The sequence below is a fragment of the Pituophis catenifer genome, unplaced genomic scaffold, assembly GCF_029215685.1.
Source record: "Pituophis catenifer annectens isolate HBS135680 unplaced genomic scaffold, rPitCat1.0.hap2 SCAF_7, whole genome shotgun sequence".
NCBI lineage: Eukaryota > Metazoa > Chordata > Lepidosauria > Squamata > Colubridae > Pituophis > Pituophis catenifer.
Genome location: NW_027256887.1, coordinates 78869568 through 78890421, shown reverse-complemented (window position 1 = coordinate 78890421; position 20854 = coordinate 78869568). Strand labels below are relative to the sequence as shown.

Here is a 20854-nt window from a genome sequence, read left to right as displayed (position 1 = left end):
TTATAATATCATCCGTAGTTCTTCTTTTGATTAAAAAAATCATCCTTTTTTGTGTAGGTGGCTCTTGCCTTATGACCAGGCACTTGGTAACCGTTCGAAACTAGAATGGATTTACCTAGGGATTATTGATGACCTGGATTTGAGCTTCTGCTGGCCGCCATAGTGTTTACTTCTGATTTTCAGCAAAACCAGTCCCATAGCAACATTGGTTTGCTTAACAACTGTGGCATTTGCTTAATCACCTCTACAAAAAAGGTCATAAAATCAGATGTGTCACATGGGTGATCCAGTTTATGACTGTCATGACTTACAACTATAACAGGCAAGCTCCATTATGGTTGTAACTCAAGAACTACCTGTATCTGATATTCTAGTGACAGTATTTGAAGGAGTCAAAGCTTCACAGACATCCTTCTTTAAGATGAAAAATAACCCTTGAAGAATTAGCTGGAAGTTTGTGTTACCTTTTTAAAACTTGATTTTATTATTCTTTTACAAATTACTGTATATAGCAGAATTTTTCAATCAGAAGTAATTAAGGCTGCCTAGAATAAATGTTTGGAATCTGTTGTATTTAGAAATTGGAAGGAAATGTAGGTCTCACTTTCATTAAACTTTAGAGCCGAGTGGCGCAGTGGTTAGAATGCAGTACTGCAGCTACTTCAGCTGACTGCTAGTTCAGCAGATCAGCGGATCAAATCTCACTGGATCAAGGTTGACTCAGCCTTCCATCCTTCCGAGGTGGGTAAAATGAGCACCTAGATTGTTGGGGGCAATATGCTACTTAGTATACTGTCTTTGGTGTAAGCCGCCCAGAGTCCTCGGAGAGTGGGCGGCATAGAAATATGAATAATAAAATAAATAAATAAAATAAAGAAGGAAGGAAGGAAAGAGGAAGAGAAAATAGGTGAACAAAATTGCAGCTTCTTTATTTAAACTGTCCACCCAAAACATTCCAAAGCATATTACATTTTTCAGAATATGAAAAATACTTTCTTAGTATATAAAATACTTTTTTAAAAAATTAATCAGTCTGCTGTCTTTCTAAACAACTTTATTGTAGAAATCATAAATAATAGGACTTAGGTTAAGATAATAATAATTAAATTCATTGAAATTAATGGGATTTGTGTTGGACAGAATAGCTAATTATCTTTGAATAATGGTGATTTTGAAGTAAAAATAAAAAATTCAGTAAAATCTCAAATGATTTCAATACATTTCAGGTGAACTGTTTTGCTTTTTATATTTTCTAGCATCCAAAAAGGAAAAAAACGGTGCCCTTTATTAACTTGAAAAGAAACAGTATGTTTTTATACTAAATAAGAAACAGAGATCAGAGGAAAAGCTCTCACCAGTTTTTTCAAAGGCTCGCTCTTAGAGTGCTCTTATATTCTTCTTTCCTATCCTCAAAATAGTTCACCCTTTGATATTAACCTTTAAATTCTTAAATGCTGGCATTACAGCTTGCTTAGTACCAGGAGACCTCATGAGGTTGGCTAATGGGGACATTTGCACGAAAGAGGCCATAAGGAAACTGCACAGCATGTTTTAAATAGGCTTGTCTATTATTTGGAAGTAAGTAAGTACAATGTGGTAGTAGAAAAGATTTATAAACGTTTTAAACTTGTACCTGAAGTTGTGTCTAAGGTACTGTATTTCTTTGTCTGGAAATATTTTGTGTAAAATGAGAAGATTGCTTAAAGGAACAAGATTTGGCTGGGTCCAACTGGCCTTTCAAAATTCCTCACAGAAATATAGAGACAGAGGCAGTTAATAGACAACTTCTCCAACTTTTTTGACATGAGGAAGAGAGGAAGCAATTTCTCAAGGATGCTTTTAAAAAATCTCATTAGAGGCAGCTCCCACCAGATGTCTTCCCCGGGTTGAATATAAATGTGGGAAGCCAGGCAGGCTATAAACTATCTATAGAAAGAAAGGCTTGTACAATGAAAGACAGAACGTTCACAGATAATCCTTGCCCACATCATCATCACCATACATAAAAAGAAGTTCCATGAGCATTAAATAAACCTTGAATGCAAATTTTCCTTCAAGCTGAACAAGAATTAGTACATTAAAATGCAGAAATGGCAGATTGGTGACCTACAATATCTTTTAATCTGATATAACCAATCTGATTCAGAATTAGGCAGCCTCCTATGGAACCAGAGATAGATCTACCTACCTACCTACCTATCTACCTACCTATTTTTTTCATCAAGCATGTATTTTATGACAGATACAAGCGTAAACATAATTATAAATACATGAAATGGATACAAATAAAAGAAATTCTATCTATCTATCATCTATCTATCTATCATCTGTCATTATCTGTCATCTATCTATCATCTGTCATTTGTCATCTATCTGTCATCTATCTATCTATCTATCTATCTATCTATCTATCTATCTATCTATCTATCTATCTATCATCTTCTGTCTGTCATCTATCTATCTGTCTGTCTGTCTGTCTATCTATCTATCTATCTATCTATCTATCTATCTATCTATCTATCTATCTACCTATCTAATACTTGATGGGGAGGAAGAGAAGCAAAACTAGATCTATAAAAGCAACAACAGATGGTAGAGATGACATCTGTTGGATGCTGTGAGTGAGATCCCTAGCAGGAGACTTAGGTTTCGAGGCTACACTCAAACCATTGCTTTCATATGTTCTGTAATTGCCAGCACACTTCCCACACACCCGAAAAATGAGACAATTCTGATATGCAATCCTCTTGCAAACATCACTAGACCCTGGGGAACTGCTGTGAAATGGCAAAGGACTGCTCAGAAACCAATTGTTTTATGTCACTGTGCATTGTTGTTGCTGGCTTCATAGGCTCCCTCCCATAGTAGGAACTAAAGACAGCTGGTGGATGGAGCTAGAAAGCATTGTCTGTCTGGATCTAAGTGATGTGCCAAACATTAGGATCCAGTCACATCCCAGTTAGACATGGACTTTATCAATATGATCTCACGTGGACTCAATGCAATAGCTCAATGGTCTTTAACAAACAGGGAGCCATTTGACACAGAACAAGGAAAACAGTGGTTATTTTTCCCCAAATTGCTGCCATGGTTGTCATGACAACCAAGATAACTAAAAATTGCAGTTGGCTATAAAATGCAGCATTGAAATGGTGAATGTTTGCGAACACAAGCACCGCTACGGTTTCTTCCTTCACATTTGTCCTTTGTGTTCCTTGCTTTCTTTTGCCTAGTCCCAACTTTTGAGCTAAGATACATGACTTGCTTAGCCTCGTGCCTCTAGGACAGGGGTATCAAACTCGATTTCATTGCGGGCCACATCAGGGTTGTGTTTGATCTTGGGGGGAGCAGGGGGATGTCCAGGTAGGCGTGGGCAGAGTGGCCAGGGTGAGCATGGCCAGCCCAATGTCACTTGTGTTGGGGGTACCTGTGGTGGCCCGGATGGGGCTGGGGGGGGAATCCACTTTTGCTAGTAGTTTGTTTTGCTAGCATTTTGCCAGTGAAAACGGAGCTCGGGCGGGCCGCAGGTGGCAGAGGCACCGCGGGCCAGTCCTTCACTATTTCCAGGGTGGCCCTGCAGGCCAGATCTAAGCACCACACAGGCCAGATCTGACCCATGGGACTTGAGTTTGACACCCCTGCTCTAGGTCAAGCAAGGGGGACTGTTGGCGGTCTCTCAGCTATACATGCGGTTAGCAAAATAACTGGCTCTTGAATGCATGTTTTTATTTAACAAACAGCAGTTATTTTGCAAATGAGGATGAGGCACCTGAGCCTTTATAGCATCACATCTCAACAGCTGTTTACGCCATGGGCGAGATACTTCAATCCACTGTGGGAGGGAAAGCTTAAATGCTCTCGTTCTCTCTCTGCCATGATTGTAATCCGGATTGACATGTGCAACATCTGTATTCTTTAAGCAAGGGGGATGGTTGGCATTCTCTCAGTTATATTCAATCAGTTCTTTGCTCTCTAGAAAGAAACTTTGGGGGAAAGAAGCATAAAGTATTGAAACTGAAGTTTGCCAGTTTGGTCTAGGGGTTAAGGCACCAGTCAAGAAACCAGGAGGCTGTGAGTTCTAGTCCCAATTTAAGCATGAAATCTGGCTGGGTGACTTTGGGCCAGTTATTGTAGGGAAAATAGGAGAAGGAAAGAGTATTAGAAATATTCACCACCTTGCATTATTTATAAAAATAATAAAGGCAGGATTTAAAAACAAACAAACCTAAAAATGGATAAAATAGTCTCTTCCCATTCCCCCATTACCAATTTGAAATTTAAGATTTTTTTAAAATGTGATCATGGTGATGATTGAAAAGAAGTCAGAGTAACTGAATTATAAGCAAGGCAAGGCTGGCAATTTAGGAAATGTTTGATTTATTGGCAAAAAAATGTTTATTATTTGAGAACTATCACTAGCCACAGTGGGAAGGTCAAGTGGACTTACTAAATTGTTTCTCATCTGATGAATAGACTAACCAACCTGCCTCCATCATGAATAAGCAGCAGAAAGATATGCTATCCAAGTTTCAAACAGATCAAATCAACAATGTTTTAAAAGCATACTTACTAGTTAACACAGTTAGTGATCTAGCTGGCTTGGAAATAACATTTGCATTCACCACCATCAGGGTCACAATGTAGTAAAGACCATGGTAAGTGGCATTAAAAACCACAGGAGCAGGTAAAGTGCTGTTGAATTCATCAAACTGGAAAAAATAGTTCTTGGATTCACCAGTGATCTTCACAACATACACCGAGGATGAGCTCACCACGTCAGCTGCTTCCAGGGAAATAACTATGCAGTTGTCATATCGCACAACCACTTGGAGAGGTGCCACATTCTGGGGGTCAAGAAGCAAAAGGAAATGGTATTAATGAGGGTCCTGAACAGGCTGTCATGATGTTCACTGTTAAATATTTAGAAGTCTGGATTGTGTTTCTGAAGGCTTTGAGCTAATGAGGAACTGGGAGGATATTCTGTAAAGGAAAAATCAAATTAGGTTGTAAAAGAACGCCACCATGAATTCTGTTGGGGGAGGATCTGAATTTGTCACAACAGGATAAACGCTACAAGAAATGAAATCCAGATGGTGTTCGTCTTTTCTTACAAGATTAATACCCAGCTCTCAAAATGTATGAAGAAGCCTGAACATTGAGAGGGGTTTTTTTTCCCTCTATTTCTTTTTCAAATAAACAATAATTAATGACGCCCAGCTTCCAGTAATTCTGGAATATGATACTTATACCCAAAGTACAATAGCTAATTTTGGAGCAGAGCTCGTTTATCCTTTGAACTACAAATAGTCCTCAACTTACAACAGTTTAGTGACCATTCAAAGTTAAAACAACACTGAAAAAAGTGACTTATGACCATTTTTCACAGTTACAACTATTGCAGCATCCCCATGGTCACGTGATCAAAATTGACAACGGATTCGTATTTATGACGTATCCTGGGATCATGTGACCACCTTTTGTGACCTTTTGATAAGCAAAGTCAATGGGGAAGTCAGAGTCACTTAACAACCGTGTTACTAACTCAGCAACTGCGTTTGAGATGACATGCTCTTACTGAAATATTATATTCTTATAATCAGGGACACATATTTAAAATTGCCATTTTTCACTCACTGAGTGACACTACATATCATCAAAAGGAAAATAGTTTGGGATGAACTATTTGTAATGATGGAAAAGAGCTGAGACTTTGATGTTGCCTTTCAACCATTAATATCTGGTTACATTAGCAGATGCTCACTGTCATTCCTCTATCTATATATACCCAACTGTATGGATCTAAGTATGAAGTTTTCTTAGCAACAGTGAGGAAGTGGTTTGCTTTCTTCCAAGATTCTTTAAACTAGTTTGTCCCACAGCCCTTAGTTTCTCAAATGATTTTCTATCCAACGCCAACTCTGCTTGATTGATTATGTGCCATCAAGTCAGTGTATACAACCAAACTGATGATAACAGGTACGCTAACCAGCCTTAGAATTGACAATGAAAATACTGAAGTGGTAGATAGCTTCTGCCTTTTAGGATCAACTATCAAGAATAAGAGAACAAATGCTCAAAAGTACTCTAGAGCAGGAGTTCTTAGCCCCAGGTCCATGGACCGTGGCATGCCAGCAATCAGGCCATGCAAACAAATGAACCCCTCTCCGGGGGAGGGCTCCATGCAGGCACCATGCAAAACCACACCCCTCTGGTCCGTGGAAAAACCTTTCTCCATGGAACCAGTCCCTCATGTCCAAACGTTTGAGAGGCACTGCTCTAGAAACTAGCTCTTGGTAGAGCAGCCATAAAGGTCTTGGATAAGCTATTCAGATGCTGTGAAATATCTGTACCTAATAAAGATCAGAATCATGTAAGCAGTGCTCCTCGTGAAACTTTATGTAACTGAAACTTGGACTTTGAAGGAAGAGGATAGAAATAGTATTGATACTTTTGAATTTTAGTGTTGGAAAAAACTGCTGGGAATACAATGGACAGCCAAGAAAACAAATAAAGGGATCATTGAACAAATCAACCCAGAATTCCTAAATCAAGGGATACATCACCAAGCTCAAATTATTATAGTTTGGACACACTATATGAAGACCTAACTCTGACTTTAATCCTAGGAGGAAGGGAAGGGAAGGGAAGGGAAGGGAAGGGAAGGGAAGGGAGGAAGGAAGGAAGGAAGGAAGGAAAGAAAGAAGGAGATAATCATCAACAAGATGGATTAATTCAGTTATAGTGCCAATGGCATTGCTAAGGGTCAACACTGACTGGATGCCACATAATTTAAATAGAAAATAGATAGGTGGTGGGTGGGTGGGTGGGTGGATGGATGGATAGATGGATGGATGGATGGATGGATGGATGGATAGGCGGGCAGACGGACGAACGGACAGACAGACAGACAGATGGGTAGACGGATAGATAGATAGATAGATAGATAGATAGATAGATAGATAGATAGATTATAGGATATATTACACATTAAGATATTTCTACTTTTAAATGTTGCCTCAATGGCCACCCAATCCTTGATCCTATTAATAAGAGGTATGTTTTCCTCCACAGCATATCTCAACAGGACTCTAACCACACTGGAAGTCAAGGGAACAGGTCAGAGGAACAGATACAAAGAAGACCCATTACTCATTCCAAGATCCATGGAAACACAAATCCTTCCTGCACTTCTATTTTATTTTATGTGAGCCTTCAGTTCTATTCATTTTGGTTATCTCTGTTGCTTAGGTGTCAGAAGAAAACATAGAAAGGTTAACTTTTCTCTCAACACCCCATCTGTCAAGTGTTACCTGGACCTATTTGGCTGCAACAGTAGAAAAACAGAATTATCTCTCTTCTAGTGACACTGAAGTTGTTGTCAGTAAAGACAACTACCATCTCTGCAGGATTTCCAGAATGCAGCTGTAATTAGATGGAAAATGGAACTACATTCAAGGCTGAAGCTGCTGCTTCTCCTCCTCCTCCTCCTCCTCCTCCATTTAACTGGCTGTGTAGAGTTTAGATCTCCCTGTCTTGCTACTCCAAAAGTCAGGATAGCTGAACTCCACTGAACCATTTTGCTCTTTGATGATCCACAGGAGGGAAACTTCAGACATCTCATTTCTTTGCTTTCTATATCAGAAATACAGTAGCTTTTCTCTTTTAGTAGAGAAGCTATAAGTAGTAGTTTTTCTCTCTCCGTGGGTCCTCTAGGCAGACCACATTTTCTGAATTTATAATTTTCTCAATTTATAATTTATAATTCAAGGGAATAATTCAAGAAGCATTGTGAGCCCACAATATTTTCCCATAATTTACTAAAATTAATGCTCTGTTAGTTAGACAGTATTTAAGCAACTTTGCATGTGTATCTATTAATAAATAATAGACTAACGCGCACACACATATGCATGTGTTTCTTAAGAGTTTCTTAAAATAACAATAGTATCAGAAGAGGTCATTCACTGTAATCATGACATATTTCAGGAATGAAATTCATTTCTACTGCAGTTTATTCATGCTATATATGGAGAGAAAAGTGTTGGGATGCCTTTTGCTTTCCAGTGTGGAAACTAAATTCTGTTCCAACTACCGTATTTTTTCAGAGTATAAAACACACTTTTTTCCCTCCTAAAAGAGGCTGAAAATTTGGGTGTGTCTTATACTCCGAATGTAGCTTTTCCGAAACTTTTTTCAGCCCTAAGGAGGTGCTAGATCTACCTCCGACTCTCAGCTGTGCTTTAGAAGCTTTTTTTCAGTGAAGCGATCTTCCCGCTCTCTCCGACTCTCAGCTGTGAAGTTTTTTTTCAGTCCTAACTAGGTGCTAGCGTGTGAAGTGATCTCCATGGTTTGCCTGCTTTTCTCATTGCTTCTCTCTCCAAAGATCAGCTGTGCTTTAGAAGGGAATAAAAGTAGGGGATAAAAACCAGCAAACTAATGTGCTGAAGCTGACCAGACTAAGGACGCTGACCAGATGAATACCTGATAGGCAGATTTTTCCCCCTATTTTCCTCCCCAAAAACTAAGCTGCGTCTTATACTCTGGTGCGTCTTATACTCTGAAAAAAACATTAGTTCTAACTACAGTAAAAAAATAAGGCTTTGATTCTTGATCAGCTAACTGGTCAAACTTCTTCCTGAGCAGTTAGCCATTTAAAAAATAGGTTATACCACACCAATACATGCAAATTTCTCTTTCAGATTCTACAGTACTCAAAATAGTAACAACAAAAGTGAATCAGATCAGGATGCAAACTTAGCGTTCTCCCACCCAAATTGTCCAAATTGCACATTTGATTGTCCAGATTTTTCTAGAGATGACCTCTTTGGCAAATGGAAACCTGAGTGTAGCTCAACAAAAACGATATGTGTATTTGCCATACTGATGCTTCAAATAAATTACAAGAACACTGAAAGAAAATTGTCAGCACTCAACAATGCATCAAAGTAGCACCATAGATCTGATAGGATGATACTGGTGCCAAATTTCAATAAATAGAGGGTGGAGCAAAGAACAGGAAGATGAAAAAACAGAACTAGTGGGGATTGATGTAGAATTCTTTCTCCTAAAATGATTTGTTTCCCAGCCATTTTTCTGAGTTGGGTTGTAAGACTAAAAATAACAAACGGGAAGAAGAAGAAATATAACAGAAGAAAATATCTGGGGAGGGGTTTTATTCCTTGAGTGGTTGCATGCTTAACATAAGGGGTCAGCTCTGTCTCCCCCTTCCATTAAATCATAATTTTGCTTTAGAGAAGGAGTATTCCCCTTCTCTTTCAGAAGTCTTTACTAGTTTTTTTTTACCTTTTTTGCAGAATACTTTTATTTTCAAAGTATTTCCATTATAAAATAAATACATACAGTAAATGAATCTGGTTAGATTTCTATTACTTATTTGGTCAGGCTCATAGGCCAGTCCAGGGGTGAGATGCTACTGGTTCGGCGGAACCGGTAGCAGCAGCGGTGCGTGGTTCGGAGACCCAGTAGTGGCAGCAGTGCGAGGCTCCGCCCACCTGCCCGGACATCATTATTTATAACCAGGAAGTAACCTGCTTTTGACCTTCTGCGCATGCTTTGGATTGCACCACTGCCTTAACCACTAGACCAAACTCACACGTAGGCCAAACTACTAGACAAACAAATCTGCCAGGAATTTAACCAGGAATATTATGCGACAGTCCTATATGATCTTCCACTGAAAATTCTCTTCTTCACCAATTAATTAGATGGTCTTCTGCATACAGTTATTACTGCTCTCTTCCTCCCAATGTACTCCCACATACATTCACACTAATAATGGGAGGGGGAATAATGTTTCTTGCTTCACAAGGCCATTATCAACACAACAGAAGAATACTAGTAACTCACAAAGCTTTTCCTTTTTAAATAAAATGTATTAATCTAAAAAGGTGCTATCAATCTCCTGATTTTTGGCTACCATAGTTTAGCTCTCCTTCTGCAAATGAGACAATGCATGCAAAGTAGTTTGAATGGTTTATAAAAATGGGTTATACAAATGTGAAGCATTCATTCAAGCAATTAAGAAAAATATATATATTAAACTATAATGCCAGATCAGCCAAGGAATCTATCTTGAATGGAAACAATCCATTTGGGTATGATATCAACTCTGTGGGCATCCACCTACTCAGCTACTTATGAAGCACTGACAATTTAAGTGAAGCTGTTCTTCAATACATATGAATACCCAAATAAGTACAAGATGAATTATACAGTTCAGCTGAAATGTTCCTACCCACGCAGGTCTTGCTGAAAACCCAGGACAATACAAACAGAGAATACAGATTACATCATCTAATGGATCGCCTTACTAGAACAAGAGTAATCCCTGTAGTGCTGTTCTTGAGTGCTATCTGCTATCAGAACTGTATGTCAAGTTTATTCTTTGTCATAGTGTATCCAAGCATGTATAGGTGTCTATCTGTACCTATACTAATCGAACACACATATGTAATTACTCTTCTAGAAAAACCTAAGAAATCTACTATTTTCCTGCTAATAATGAATATAAATTATTCAGTAATATAGTAGTCATTTAATTCATGCACAAACAATGTTGAGGAATGGCTATAATATTGCAGCTTTCCTCTCTGGCCATTCCCAATAACTTCCAGGAGAGGGTTACTGAAATGCATCAGCCCAAGATGTGTCGGAATATTTCAGCACCATGGACAGAGAACAAAGGTTTTGAATTGGATGGAAATATAGGCACGTTCCAGCTGTAATTACTTCTAGGTGAGGCTCAGGTGTCTTTATGGTGCCTCATCCATCTTTACTTCATGCTGCATTCCTGCAGCAGGTTTTTTTAAAAATAAGAATCAAAGCCATTAGCTGCAAATCTGCTCTGAAGCCCAGCACGAGGATACTATTATGCTATGTTGTCCTAACAGTAGGGAGATAGAAGAGCCAAAGACATGGAAGGCGGAGCTTGACCAAAATTGACCAATTGTCAATAATAGCCTGACCCACCTCCAACCTCATCCAACTCCAGTACTGCACACTGGAAAACAAAGGCGTTGCCACTGAACTGCACCCCAGTTCAGCCAGAGGAAAGTCCCTTCCCCCAATATTGATGATGGTATGGAATCACAGATGAGTAGCATTGATCCAGGAGTGGATTCAAAGCCCCACCTGGCCATTCCCATTGTTTTATATCAGGGTGAAAGGAAACACTACAATTTGTGATAGAAATGTTTTGCTTTCCACACCTGTGCAAGAACAATTGCATATTGAACTGAACTGTAATTATTACATCATCTCTTGGATTTTTTGTCAGGATATAATTGGTCCCTATAGTGGGAATCTCTAGAGTTTCATTCAATTGTAATCCATCCCCCTTTCTAACCTCCGTTTTACTTTTGTAAAACAATTCCTGAGCCAAATATCAAAGTGATATTTTTGGTGAAAAAGAGGTATTTAGTAAGTACATACATATCACTTTGAAGCCCTTGTTCTCAATATGGTCAGCTCCATTTGCTCCAACATATACCTTTTGTCTTCAGTCATATAGCAATACCTTTTATTGTGCAGGAACAGACTATTGTGTTAAGTCTGTTTTAAACCATCTTACTGACTCTGGGAGACCTTATCAAAAGTAAGTCAGAACATCTAAACAATTTTGCTACGTTTTTCAAAAAAACCCAAAACATTATTTAGACTTGCCTTGGCCGAAGTGATTGATATATTCATATTTTTTTTAAAAAAAATACAAAATACAAATGATAAACTTTATAACCACCATGGACACCACTCGGTACTGCAACATCAATCTAAAATAACAATAGCATTTAGACGTATATACTGCCCCATAGCACTTTGTAGCACCCTCTGGGCGGTTTACAATGTCGAAGAATTATTTGCATATTGTCCCCAACAACCTGGGTCCTCATTTTACCAACCTTGGAAGGATGGAAAGCTGGGTCAACCTTGAGCCAGGATCAAATTCCAGGGTGTGGGCAGAGTTAGCCTGCAATACTGCATTCTAACCACTGTGCCATTATAGTTCACTCTTCACTGCTTTGTGTAAAAATACAAGGATTGAGGCTGCTCTAAACTCTGAGAGAGAGGTGTCTATGTAGATTCCCAGTCATCCAGGTCATAATTCACCTAAAGATGCTTTTTCAAAAGGCAACTGGACTTTGCTTTTCCTTGAAGATGTTTTGCTTCTCATCCAAGTCAGAACTGAAGAAGCTTCTTGGGTGAGAAGCAAAATGTCTTCAAGGAAAAGCAGAACAACTGGCAACAGTCCAGTTGCCTTTTGAAAAAGCAGACAGAATCTGTTCCTTAAAATATGGGCCACTACTAAGTAACCCTATCCAGTGCTCCCTGTGTTCTCATATGTCAAAGAGATTCAACATCCCCAACCACAGCCGACTCAGTAGATAGTGATTGGACCATGAAATGTATTAATAATCACCAGATAGCTTTTTGGCCAGCATCGAAGAATTCTGTCCCAGAACTTTCTAATGGCACCAGATGGGGATGGCTAATGTAGACTCCCATTAAGGATGGAAGTCGGCAAGAACATCAGTAATGGAAGAGTTATTCCGAGCAGGTGGCCTACAAATGTGATTAAGAAATAAAGCAATAAAAGAACATTTCCCTTGAGTCAGACTTGGAATTTAGTAATCGCATGGATGCCTCCATGTTGTTTTCTTGCCAACAATATAGAAGCAGACTGTCATGAAGAAAAATTCACTCTGCTAAAATAAGAACCATTTGATTTTCTTCATTAAGATACCCATACAGTGATCACTGGGCTCCAGCCAAAGTGAATTGGGACTCTCAAGCTTAGATCAGGGTGGATAGCATAGAAACAGAAAGAAAGTGTCCTACTCATAATGCATAATTTATCACACAATATAGCCCCCAATTGTACATCACTAAATGAAACAAATACTTGGAGCCAAAAATGGAGACTGATATTTAATTTTTTATTTCCCTAGCCTGCCCCACTAAGAGGGAAGCTAGGCATTCTGTCTGCACCTGACTGAACAGCCCATTTATGGTGATAAGTCGGTCCTGCTTCATGCTTTCCCTTGCTTGGCAGATTGAGTCTCATATCTCTTTGTACACTCCTTGCTTCAGAGACAACTGTAATTAATTGCAGCATCAGAAAGCATTCTGCATTCCTGGCTTGTTAGATGTCTTACATGGGTGAATAAGCTATATTAATATTAAAACAGAAAGGATCAATGTCTTGTTTTCTACCCTGTGCTAGCTGAGAATAAAAGTCAAATTTCTAAACCAACAACAGCCCCCAACATTTTTGGTGCCAGGGATCGATTCTGTGGAGGGTTTTTTTTTCCTGCAGACTGGAGGGTATATGTGGTGTCATGCACTGCCTGAATCCCGCACATGTGCAGATGGGGCTTCATTCACTTGCATGGCACAGTTCCTGGTTGGCCACAGCCCAGGGCCAGTCCACTTCTGTTCTAAAGCAGGGGTCTCCAACCTTGGCAACTTTAAGCCTTGTGGACTTTAACTACCAGAACTCTGCGAGTTGAAGTCTACAAGTCTTAAAGTTGCCAAGGTTGGAGTCCCCTGTTCTAAATCATACGAGATGCCTACAAGACAGACCTTTTTCCCTTTTGCTTAGCTGTTCTGGTGATCTCCAACCAAATACTAATACAGATTTCATTCCGCTTGGCCTTTTCATGATCAGGCAGATCCTATGACTTGAAATGGAAGCAGTAAGCCAAAGCTATTAATAGAAGAACATGGATTTTTCTCCCTGCTGACTCTTCTCTTCCACACTCTCTTCCTAGGTCAGAACCTTGGATCCAGGATGTCCCAAAGGTGCTTTTTCAAGAGGCAACTGGACTTTCTGATTTTTCTTTGAAGACATTTTGCTTCTCATCCAAGAAGCTTCTTCAGCTTTGACTTGGATGGTGGGGAATGGAAGGGATTTATATTCCTTGCAGACAGCTGGTCATTTGCATTCCTTTGGAGAGTCGTTGAGGCCACTTGGAGGTTTGTCTGTGCCCTCAGGGTCACCTGAGTAGTGCAAATGGGTGTGGAGCTTTCTTGGAACTGCTGAAAGAGAGCTGGAGCTATGCTTTCTGCAGATGTTTTCTGCCCTGTGTCCCTTCACTATATATATATACTGTACTACTCTATAAAGCCTTAGTAAGACCACAGTTAGAATACTGCATCCAGTTTTGGTCACCACACTATAAAAAGATGTTGGAACTCTAGACAGAGTGCAGAGAAGAGCAACCAAGATGATTAGGGGACTGGAGGCTAAAATATATGAAGAATGATTACAGGAACTGGGCTAGTCTAGTGAAGAGAAGGATCAGGGGAGACATGATAGCAGTCTTCCAATACTTGAGGGGCTGTCACAAAGAGGAGGTGGTCAACCTGTTTTCCAAAGCACCTGAAGGCCAGACAAGAAATAATGGATAGAAACTGATCAAGGAGAGATTCAACCTAGAAATAAGTGGGGGGGGGGAATTGACAGTGAGAACCATCAACCAATGGAACAGCTTGCCTTCCAGAAGTTGTGGGAGCTTCATCACTGGAGGCTTTCCAAGAAGAGACTGGACTGCCATCTGTCAGAAATGGTGTAGGGTCTCCTACTTGGGTAGAGGGTTGGACTACTCTGTTTCCCCGAAAATAAGACCCAACCGGAAAATAAGTCCTAGCATGGTTTTTCAGGATGCTCATAATATAAGCCCTACCCCCCAAAATAAGCCCCAGTTAAGATTGTCAGCCAGATGGGTGCATTTAGTACCGTATTCCCTCAAAAATAAGACCTAACCAGAAAATATGCCCCAATGTATCTTTTGGAGCAAAAATTAATATAAGACCCGGTCTTATTTTCGGGGAAACACGGGAGATGACCTACAAGGTCCCGTCCAACTCTGTTATTCTATTCTCTATTCTCTAGGTTGAACACAGACATAGGCTTTTGGGGATAGTCTTTGTTGTTTGCATCTCAAAATGAAGTGCAAATGGTTCCTGTAGTCTGCAATTCATATGAATCCGTTCATACTCCAGCACCATTCGAAGGATGTTCATCCCAAAGTGCATAGCTAAATATATAGGGAGAGATTCTCAGTCATCCAGGTCATGGTTGTCCCAAAGGTGCTTTTTTTGAAAATTAGTAGCTCGACTACTGCTATTGCTATGCCTCTGTTTCGTCACATTTTATCTCCATTTTTTTTTTGGAAAAAGCACCTTTGGGACAACCATGACCTGGATGACTGACAATCTCCATAGACACTTGGATCCAGGATGTGCAAGGCAAGACATGAAAATAGTTCAATCTGTGGGCAATAATATGAATTTTGGAGATAGTCTTCTTTGTTCTGCTTCATTAAATTTGGGCTTGCCATTTCAACAGAAACCTGGCAATTTGAAAAGCTTCTCTGATTCCTTCTGCAGTCCTATGACTCCTACCCTTGCCTACCTCTCCATGTGGCACGTAAGAGATTAAGCAACAGAGCAGATAATTGGATTGAAGAAGAAATGAGAGGAGCCATATCTTCTTTGTCTTCCATTTTAACAGAATTGTAACACCTGGGAACTCTAATTAAATGTCTGAGTAGCCACAGGTTACTTTTTAATTTTAGCTGACTGTACTGCTCTAAAGGCATGGGGCAATACATGAAAAATATAGCATTGGACATGTCCAATTAAATAAAAAAGTAAACAATACAGTTAAGTCACTGCAGTAACCTTATTATAACCACATAGACCAAGATTTCAAATAGAGAGGCAGAATTGCATTTAAATGCTCCTGAAATATAAAAAGTGTCTCACTTTGATTACATGTTCTATACTAATGGCCAGGAACCAATATAAAATAGAAATGAATTAACACAATGGACAAGAGACAAGTTCTTTGTATTGGCTTGCAATTGAAATGTTTCTTTGTCAGAAAGAAAAATTGTACCATTTTCTACCAGTTTTAAATGTGTGTGCCCAGTTCCATCAAGGAAATCGTTTTAATAATAGACTTGCCCTACATTCCTTGAATCAAAAAAAGGCTTCTGTTAAATGCAAAGCAAAAAGAACAGGGAGAGGGCTGAAGAAAAGTGGATTAATGGGATCCATTCCTCTCACAACATAATGCAGCCAATCTCTTTTAATAATCTTCAGGCTCATCAATGAGAGATCCTCTCTTTGTTTCCTATATGGCGAAATAAATTTATTGCTAAATAAAATAGGGAAAGGATAAACAGGCTTGCATTAAAAAAAACCTATAACCTTTGATAGCAATGAAAAAAGAATAGGTTTTGGGCCATGCTCTTGTTTCACAATGGGGGAGGAAGGGGAGAAATTGACATTTCCCTAAGGCAAAATGACAAAATCAGGCAAAGACATAGGAGTATATACAACTCTAAGCGTGTAGAACAGAGGCTGGCAACCGTTTCAAGCCAGAGATGCCTGGTCTCTCACCCTCATCCTCAGATTACAAGAAAACCTTTGAGAACGTCAAATCTCATGAGATCTTATGAGGACCTGTGTGAGAATGCTTACCTTCTGCAGGACTGGGGGACAGGAGTTGGAGGTTAGCTCTCCATTGTTTTTAAGGAATGTATGGGTAGCTTCTGTCTTTCCATTCTGCTCTGACATAAGTCTCTGACAATCCATAGAAAGGGAAATAACTTCTGAAATTTTCACCCCCTGTCTATTGTGGGAGGGGATTTCTTGGGGTCATGTGCTGTGAGGCCCAGCCCAAGAACAACATAGCCCAGCCAAAGTCCAATTCTTTATTTGCTTGTGCCCAATTGACAGAATCTTGCCAGACTAAACCAATAGACACTCACCTTAACAGATATACCCTAAGAGATTCTAGGGAGTGGCTATCTTAACTCTCTGTCTCCAATCTAGCTTCAGGCTACCTTCCGGCTTGCCTCTCCCCCTTCCTTGGAATGTGCTCCCTCCTTCTTGGGAAATTGCCACTTTTTAAAAATTATTATTATTATTTAATTTGTATACCGCCCTTCTCCAACAGGACTCAGGGCGGTGAACAGCCACGGTAAAACACAACATATAAAATTTAAAAGCAGTTTAAAAAGCATTAAATAATTTTGGCCATCAATTTAAAACAACCCAGTTAAAACCAATTACAAATTAAAACCGCAAGGATGGGATCAAGCCAGCCCGGCTAGATGGAAAAGATGTGTTTTCAGGGCCCGACGAAAAGTCCGGAGGTCTGGTATCATGCGTATTTCTGGGGGTAGGTCGTTCCAGAGGGCAGGTGCCACCACAGAGAAGGCTCTCCCCCTGGGGGTCGCCAGCCGACATTGTCTGGCTGACGGCACCCTGAGGAGGCCCTCTCTGTGCGAGCGAACTGGCCAGTGGGAGGATATTGGCGGCAGAAAGCGGTCTCGTAGATACCCCAGCCCTAAGCCATGGAGCGCTTTAAAGGTGGTCACCAACACCTTGAAGCGCACCCGGAAGACCACAGGAAGCCAGTGCAGCTCGCACAGGAGAGGTGTCACATGGGAGCGCCCCGTCGCTCCCATAATCCCCTGCACTGCCGCATTCTGGACCAACTGGAGCCTCCAGGTGCACCCCAAGGGGACTTCACTGTAGTCCATCACAACCCTTCCCCTTCATAGGACAATCTATCACAGGTGCAGCCTGAACACACTGTGGGTAACCCATCACCAATTTCTTGCAACTAGACCAGTGATGGTGAACCTTTTAGTGCCCAAACTGGAAGATGTGCACCCGTCTGGGCATATGCGTGCAGCCCAGAGCACCAGAAACCTGACGACCAGCTAGCTGAGCTGGGGTGATGACACACGTGCCCACAGAGAGGGCTTTGTGTGCCACCTCTGGCACAAGTGCCATAGGTTTGCCATCACAGAACTAGACCAATCTGATAACAGCTGATGGATGGATGGATTATTTCAATTTGTATGGAGCCCCATTTCAAATTGAAGACTCAGAGCAGCTCACCATGAAGCAATAGTTTTAAAAAAATAAACAGCAAAAAAAAAAAACCTTACCCATAATCAGCAGCCAGGTAAAAACCATTGGCATAGCCAGACACACACAGAGATCTCCTGGCCCAGTTACAAAACGGTATCTTTAAGTCTTTGTGAAAGACCAACAGGATTGAGGCCAATCTAATCTCTGGGGTAATAACATTCCAAAGGCGGCATGCGCCACAATAGAAAAGGCTGTTTTCCTGGGCCCTACTAGATGGCACTCAGACCATGCCATCTGGGACCTAGAATGTGCCCTTCCCTGCCAGATCTAAAGGGACTGTAAATAGAATAGAATAGAATAGAATAGAATAGAATAGAATAGAATAGAATAGAATAGAATAGAATAGAATAGAATAGAATAGAATAGAGTAGGGTAGGGTAGGGTAGGGTAGGGTAGGGTAGGGTAGGGTAGGGTAGGGTAGGGTAGGGTAGAGTAGAATAGAATAGAATAGAATAGAATAGAATAGAATAGAATAATAGAATAGAATAGAATAGAGTAGAGTAGGGTAGGGTAGGGTAGGGTAGGGTAGGGTAGGGTAGGGTAGGGTAGAATAGAATAGAATAGAATAGAATAGAATAGAATAGAATAGAATAGAATAGAATAGAATAGAATAGAATAGAATAGAATAGAATTCTTTATTGGCCAAGTGTGATTGGACACACAAGGAATTTGTCTTTGGTGCATAAGCTCTCAGTGTACATAAAAGAAAAGATACATTCATCAAGAATCATAAGGTACAACACTTAATGATAGTCATAGGGAAATAGTCAATATAAATGTTAAGGATACCAGCAACAAGATTACAGTCATAAGTGGGAGGAGATGGGTGATAGGAACGATGAGAAAATTAATAGTAATACAGACTTAGTAGTTAATTTGACAGAGTTGTGGGAATTAGTTGTTAAGCAGAGTGATGGCGTTCGGGGAAAAACTGTTCTTGTGTCTAACTGTTCTGGTGTGCAGTGCTCTATAACATCATTTTGAGGGTAGGAGTTGAAACAATTTATGTCCAGGATGCGAGGGGTCTGTAGATATTTTCGCAGTCCTCTTTTTGACTCGTGCAGTATACAGGTCCTCAATGGAAGGCAGGTTGGTAACCATTGTTTTTTCTGCAGTTCTAATTATCCTCTGAAGTCTGTCTCTGTCTTGTTGGGTTGCAGAACCAAACCAGACAGTTATAGAGGTGCAGATGACAGACACAGTAATTCCTCTGTAGAACTGTAAATGTAATTAGAGAGAAGCAGTCCTTCACATAGACCGGCCCCATGCCACCCACTCAGTTCTGTCTACTCTTGGTAGAAACAACATTCTTCATATGAAGGCTGAGTGTTACTAATCAGTTACTAACAACTCTAACCAAGGCCTTGATATGCTGCACAGCTATTTTCTCTCTTGCATGTGAAAGGGACTCAGAGTAAAGTGAATTCCAGATCCAACCGCAACTCCAGAACACTCAGTATCTGCAAACATGGGGAACATCTAAGTTAGTAATAGGAGAGAATACTAAATTCTTCATAGTCTCAGTGAACTTTAATGAAAAGAGACTGGTAAAATATGTCTTTTTTATTTTCCTCATGCAACGACTTTTTAACTGGTTTTGAAGTGGTAGACTTTAAAAGTAATGAATTTTATTAATTTATTTTTAAAATAATATTTATTGAAATTCCAACATATAAAACACACAATACAAAACAAAAAAAAAACCCCACAGAAAAAGACATAGCAAAAATTGAGCATTAATGACAGCTTTTCTATATCGGTATCTCTATCATAATAAACATATTTACAAAAATTCTAATTCTATATATTTCTATCTTAAATTACATCCTTACTTGAATTGTAATAACATCTATTCATAATCCAGTTTCATATCCTATATTTCTTCAACAATTTTGCCTTCTACATATTATATTTAACGAATTATCCCTTAGGTTTTGCGTTTACTCTCAAGCCAGGAATACCATCTGTTCCAAATTTGATAGTACTCAATTTCTAAGTAGTGAAAGTAGTGAATTTTAAATGCACTCATTTTATCTTACAATCTGTGATAGTATTATTACTATCAAGAACTTTAAACACACTCATTTTATCTTACAATCCATCAGAACTGAAGTATCGGTAACTGAACTGTATCTTTCTTTCTATCCCTCCCTCCCTCCCTCTCTTTCATAACGATTCTAATCAGTGGTGGGATTCAAAAAAATTTATTACTGATTCTGTGGGCGTTGCTTGGTGGGCGTGGCAGGGGAAGGATACTGTAAAATCTCCATTACCATCCCACTCCAGGGGAAGGTTACTGCAAAATTCCTCCCGATCAGCTGGGACTCAGAAGGCGGAGAATAGATGGGGTTGGGGCCAGTCAAAGGTGGTATTTACCGGTTCTCCGAACTACTCAAAATTTCCGCTACCGGTTCTCCAGAACTGGTCAGAACCTGCTGAATACCACCTCTGATCCTAACCCCACACTCATATCCCCATCATAAATGAGAAATGGACATGGCATTGATGAATTAAATCTTTGTTCAACTGAGGCAAACATTCCATTTTCAGATGCCTTTAGGTGGCCAATGAAAAGAAAATGAGTCTAATAACTTTTTCGTTACTGCAGAGCCCCATCTCTAATCCTCAGTTACTCTGTCTCCGAACATGACTCCCTTTCTTTTTTTAAGAGTATATTTTCCATTCTTCAAGTAGCTGCCTGCTGGATCAGCTGGAATGCAATAGCTATAATGCAAGCAAGACTTGCATTAAAGTTGCATCAAGCTATAACCTATTAAATATTACATGACAGTGGATACATTTGGAATGCTAAAGCATGCTATATATGTTCTTACAAATTGGGTCTTGAGGATGGGAGAGGCTGGTGCCTTCATAAAATGGTAGC

General features: G+C 39.8%; 1 protein-coding gene across 1 annotated transcript in view; it reads right to left on the bottom strand.

Annotated features, from left to right (window-relative positions):
- PTPRO (protein tyrosine phosphatase receptor type O) overlaps positions 1 to 20854 on the bottom strand; it is a 155369-nt gene that overhangs the window by 81948 nt on the left and 52567 nt on the right. Inside the window, exon 2 of the mRNA XM_070947053.1 lies at positions 4571 to 4844. Coding sequence (XP_070803154.1) covers positions 4571 to 4844 — 274 coding nt within the window. The remainder of the gene's footprint in view (positions 1 to 4570; positions 4845 to 20854) is intronic.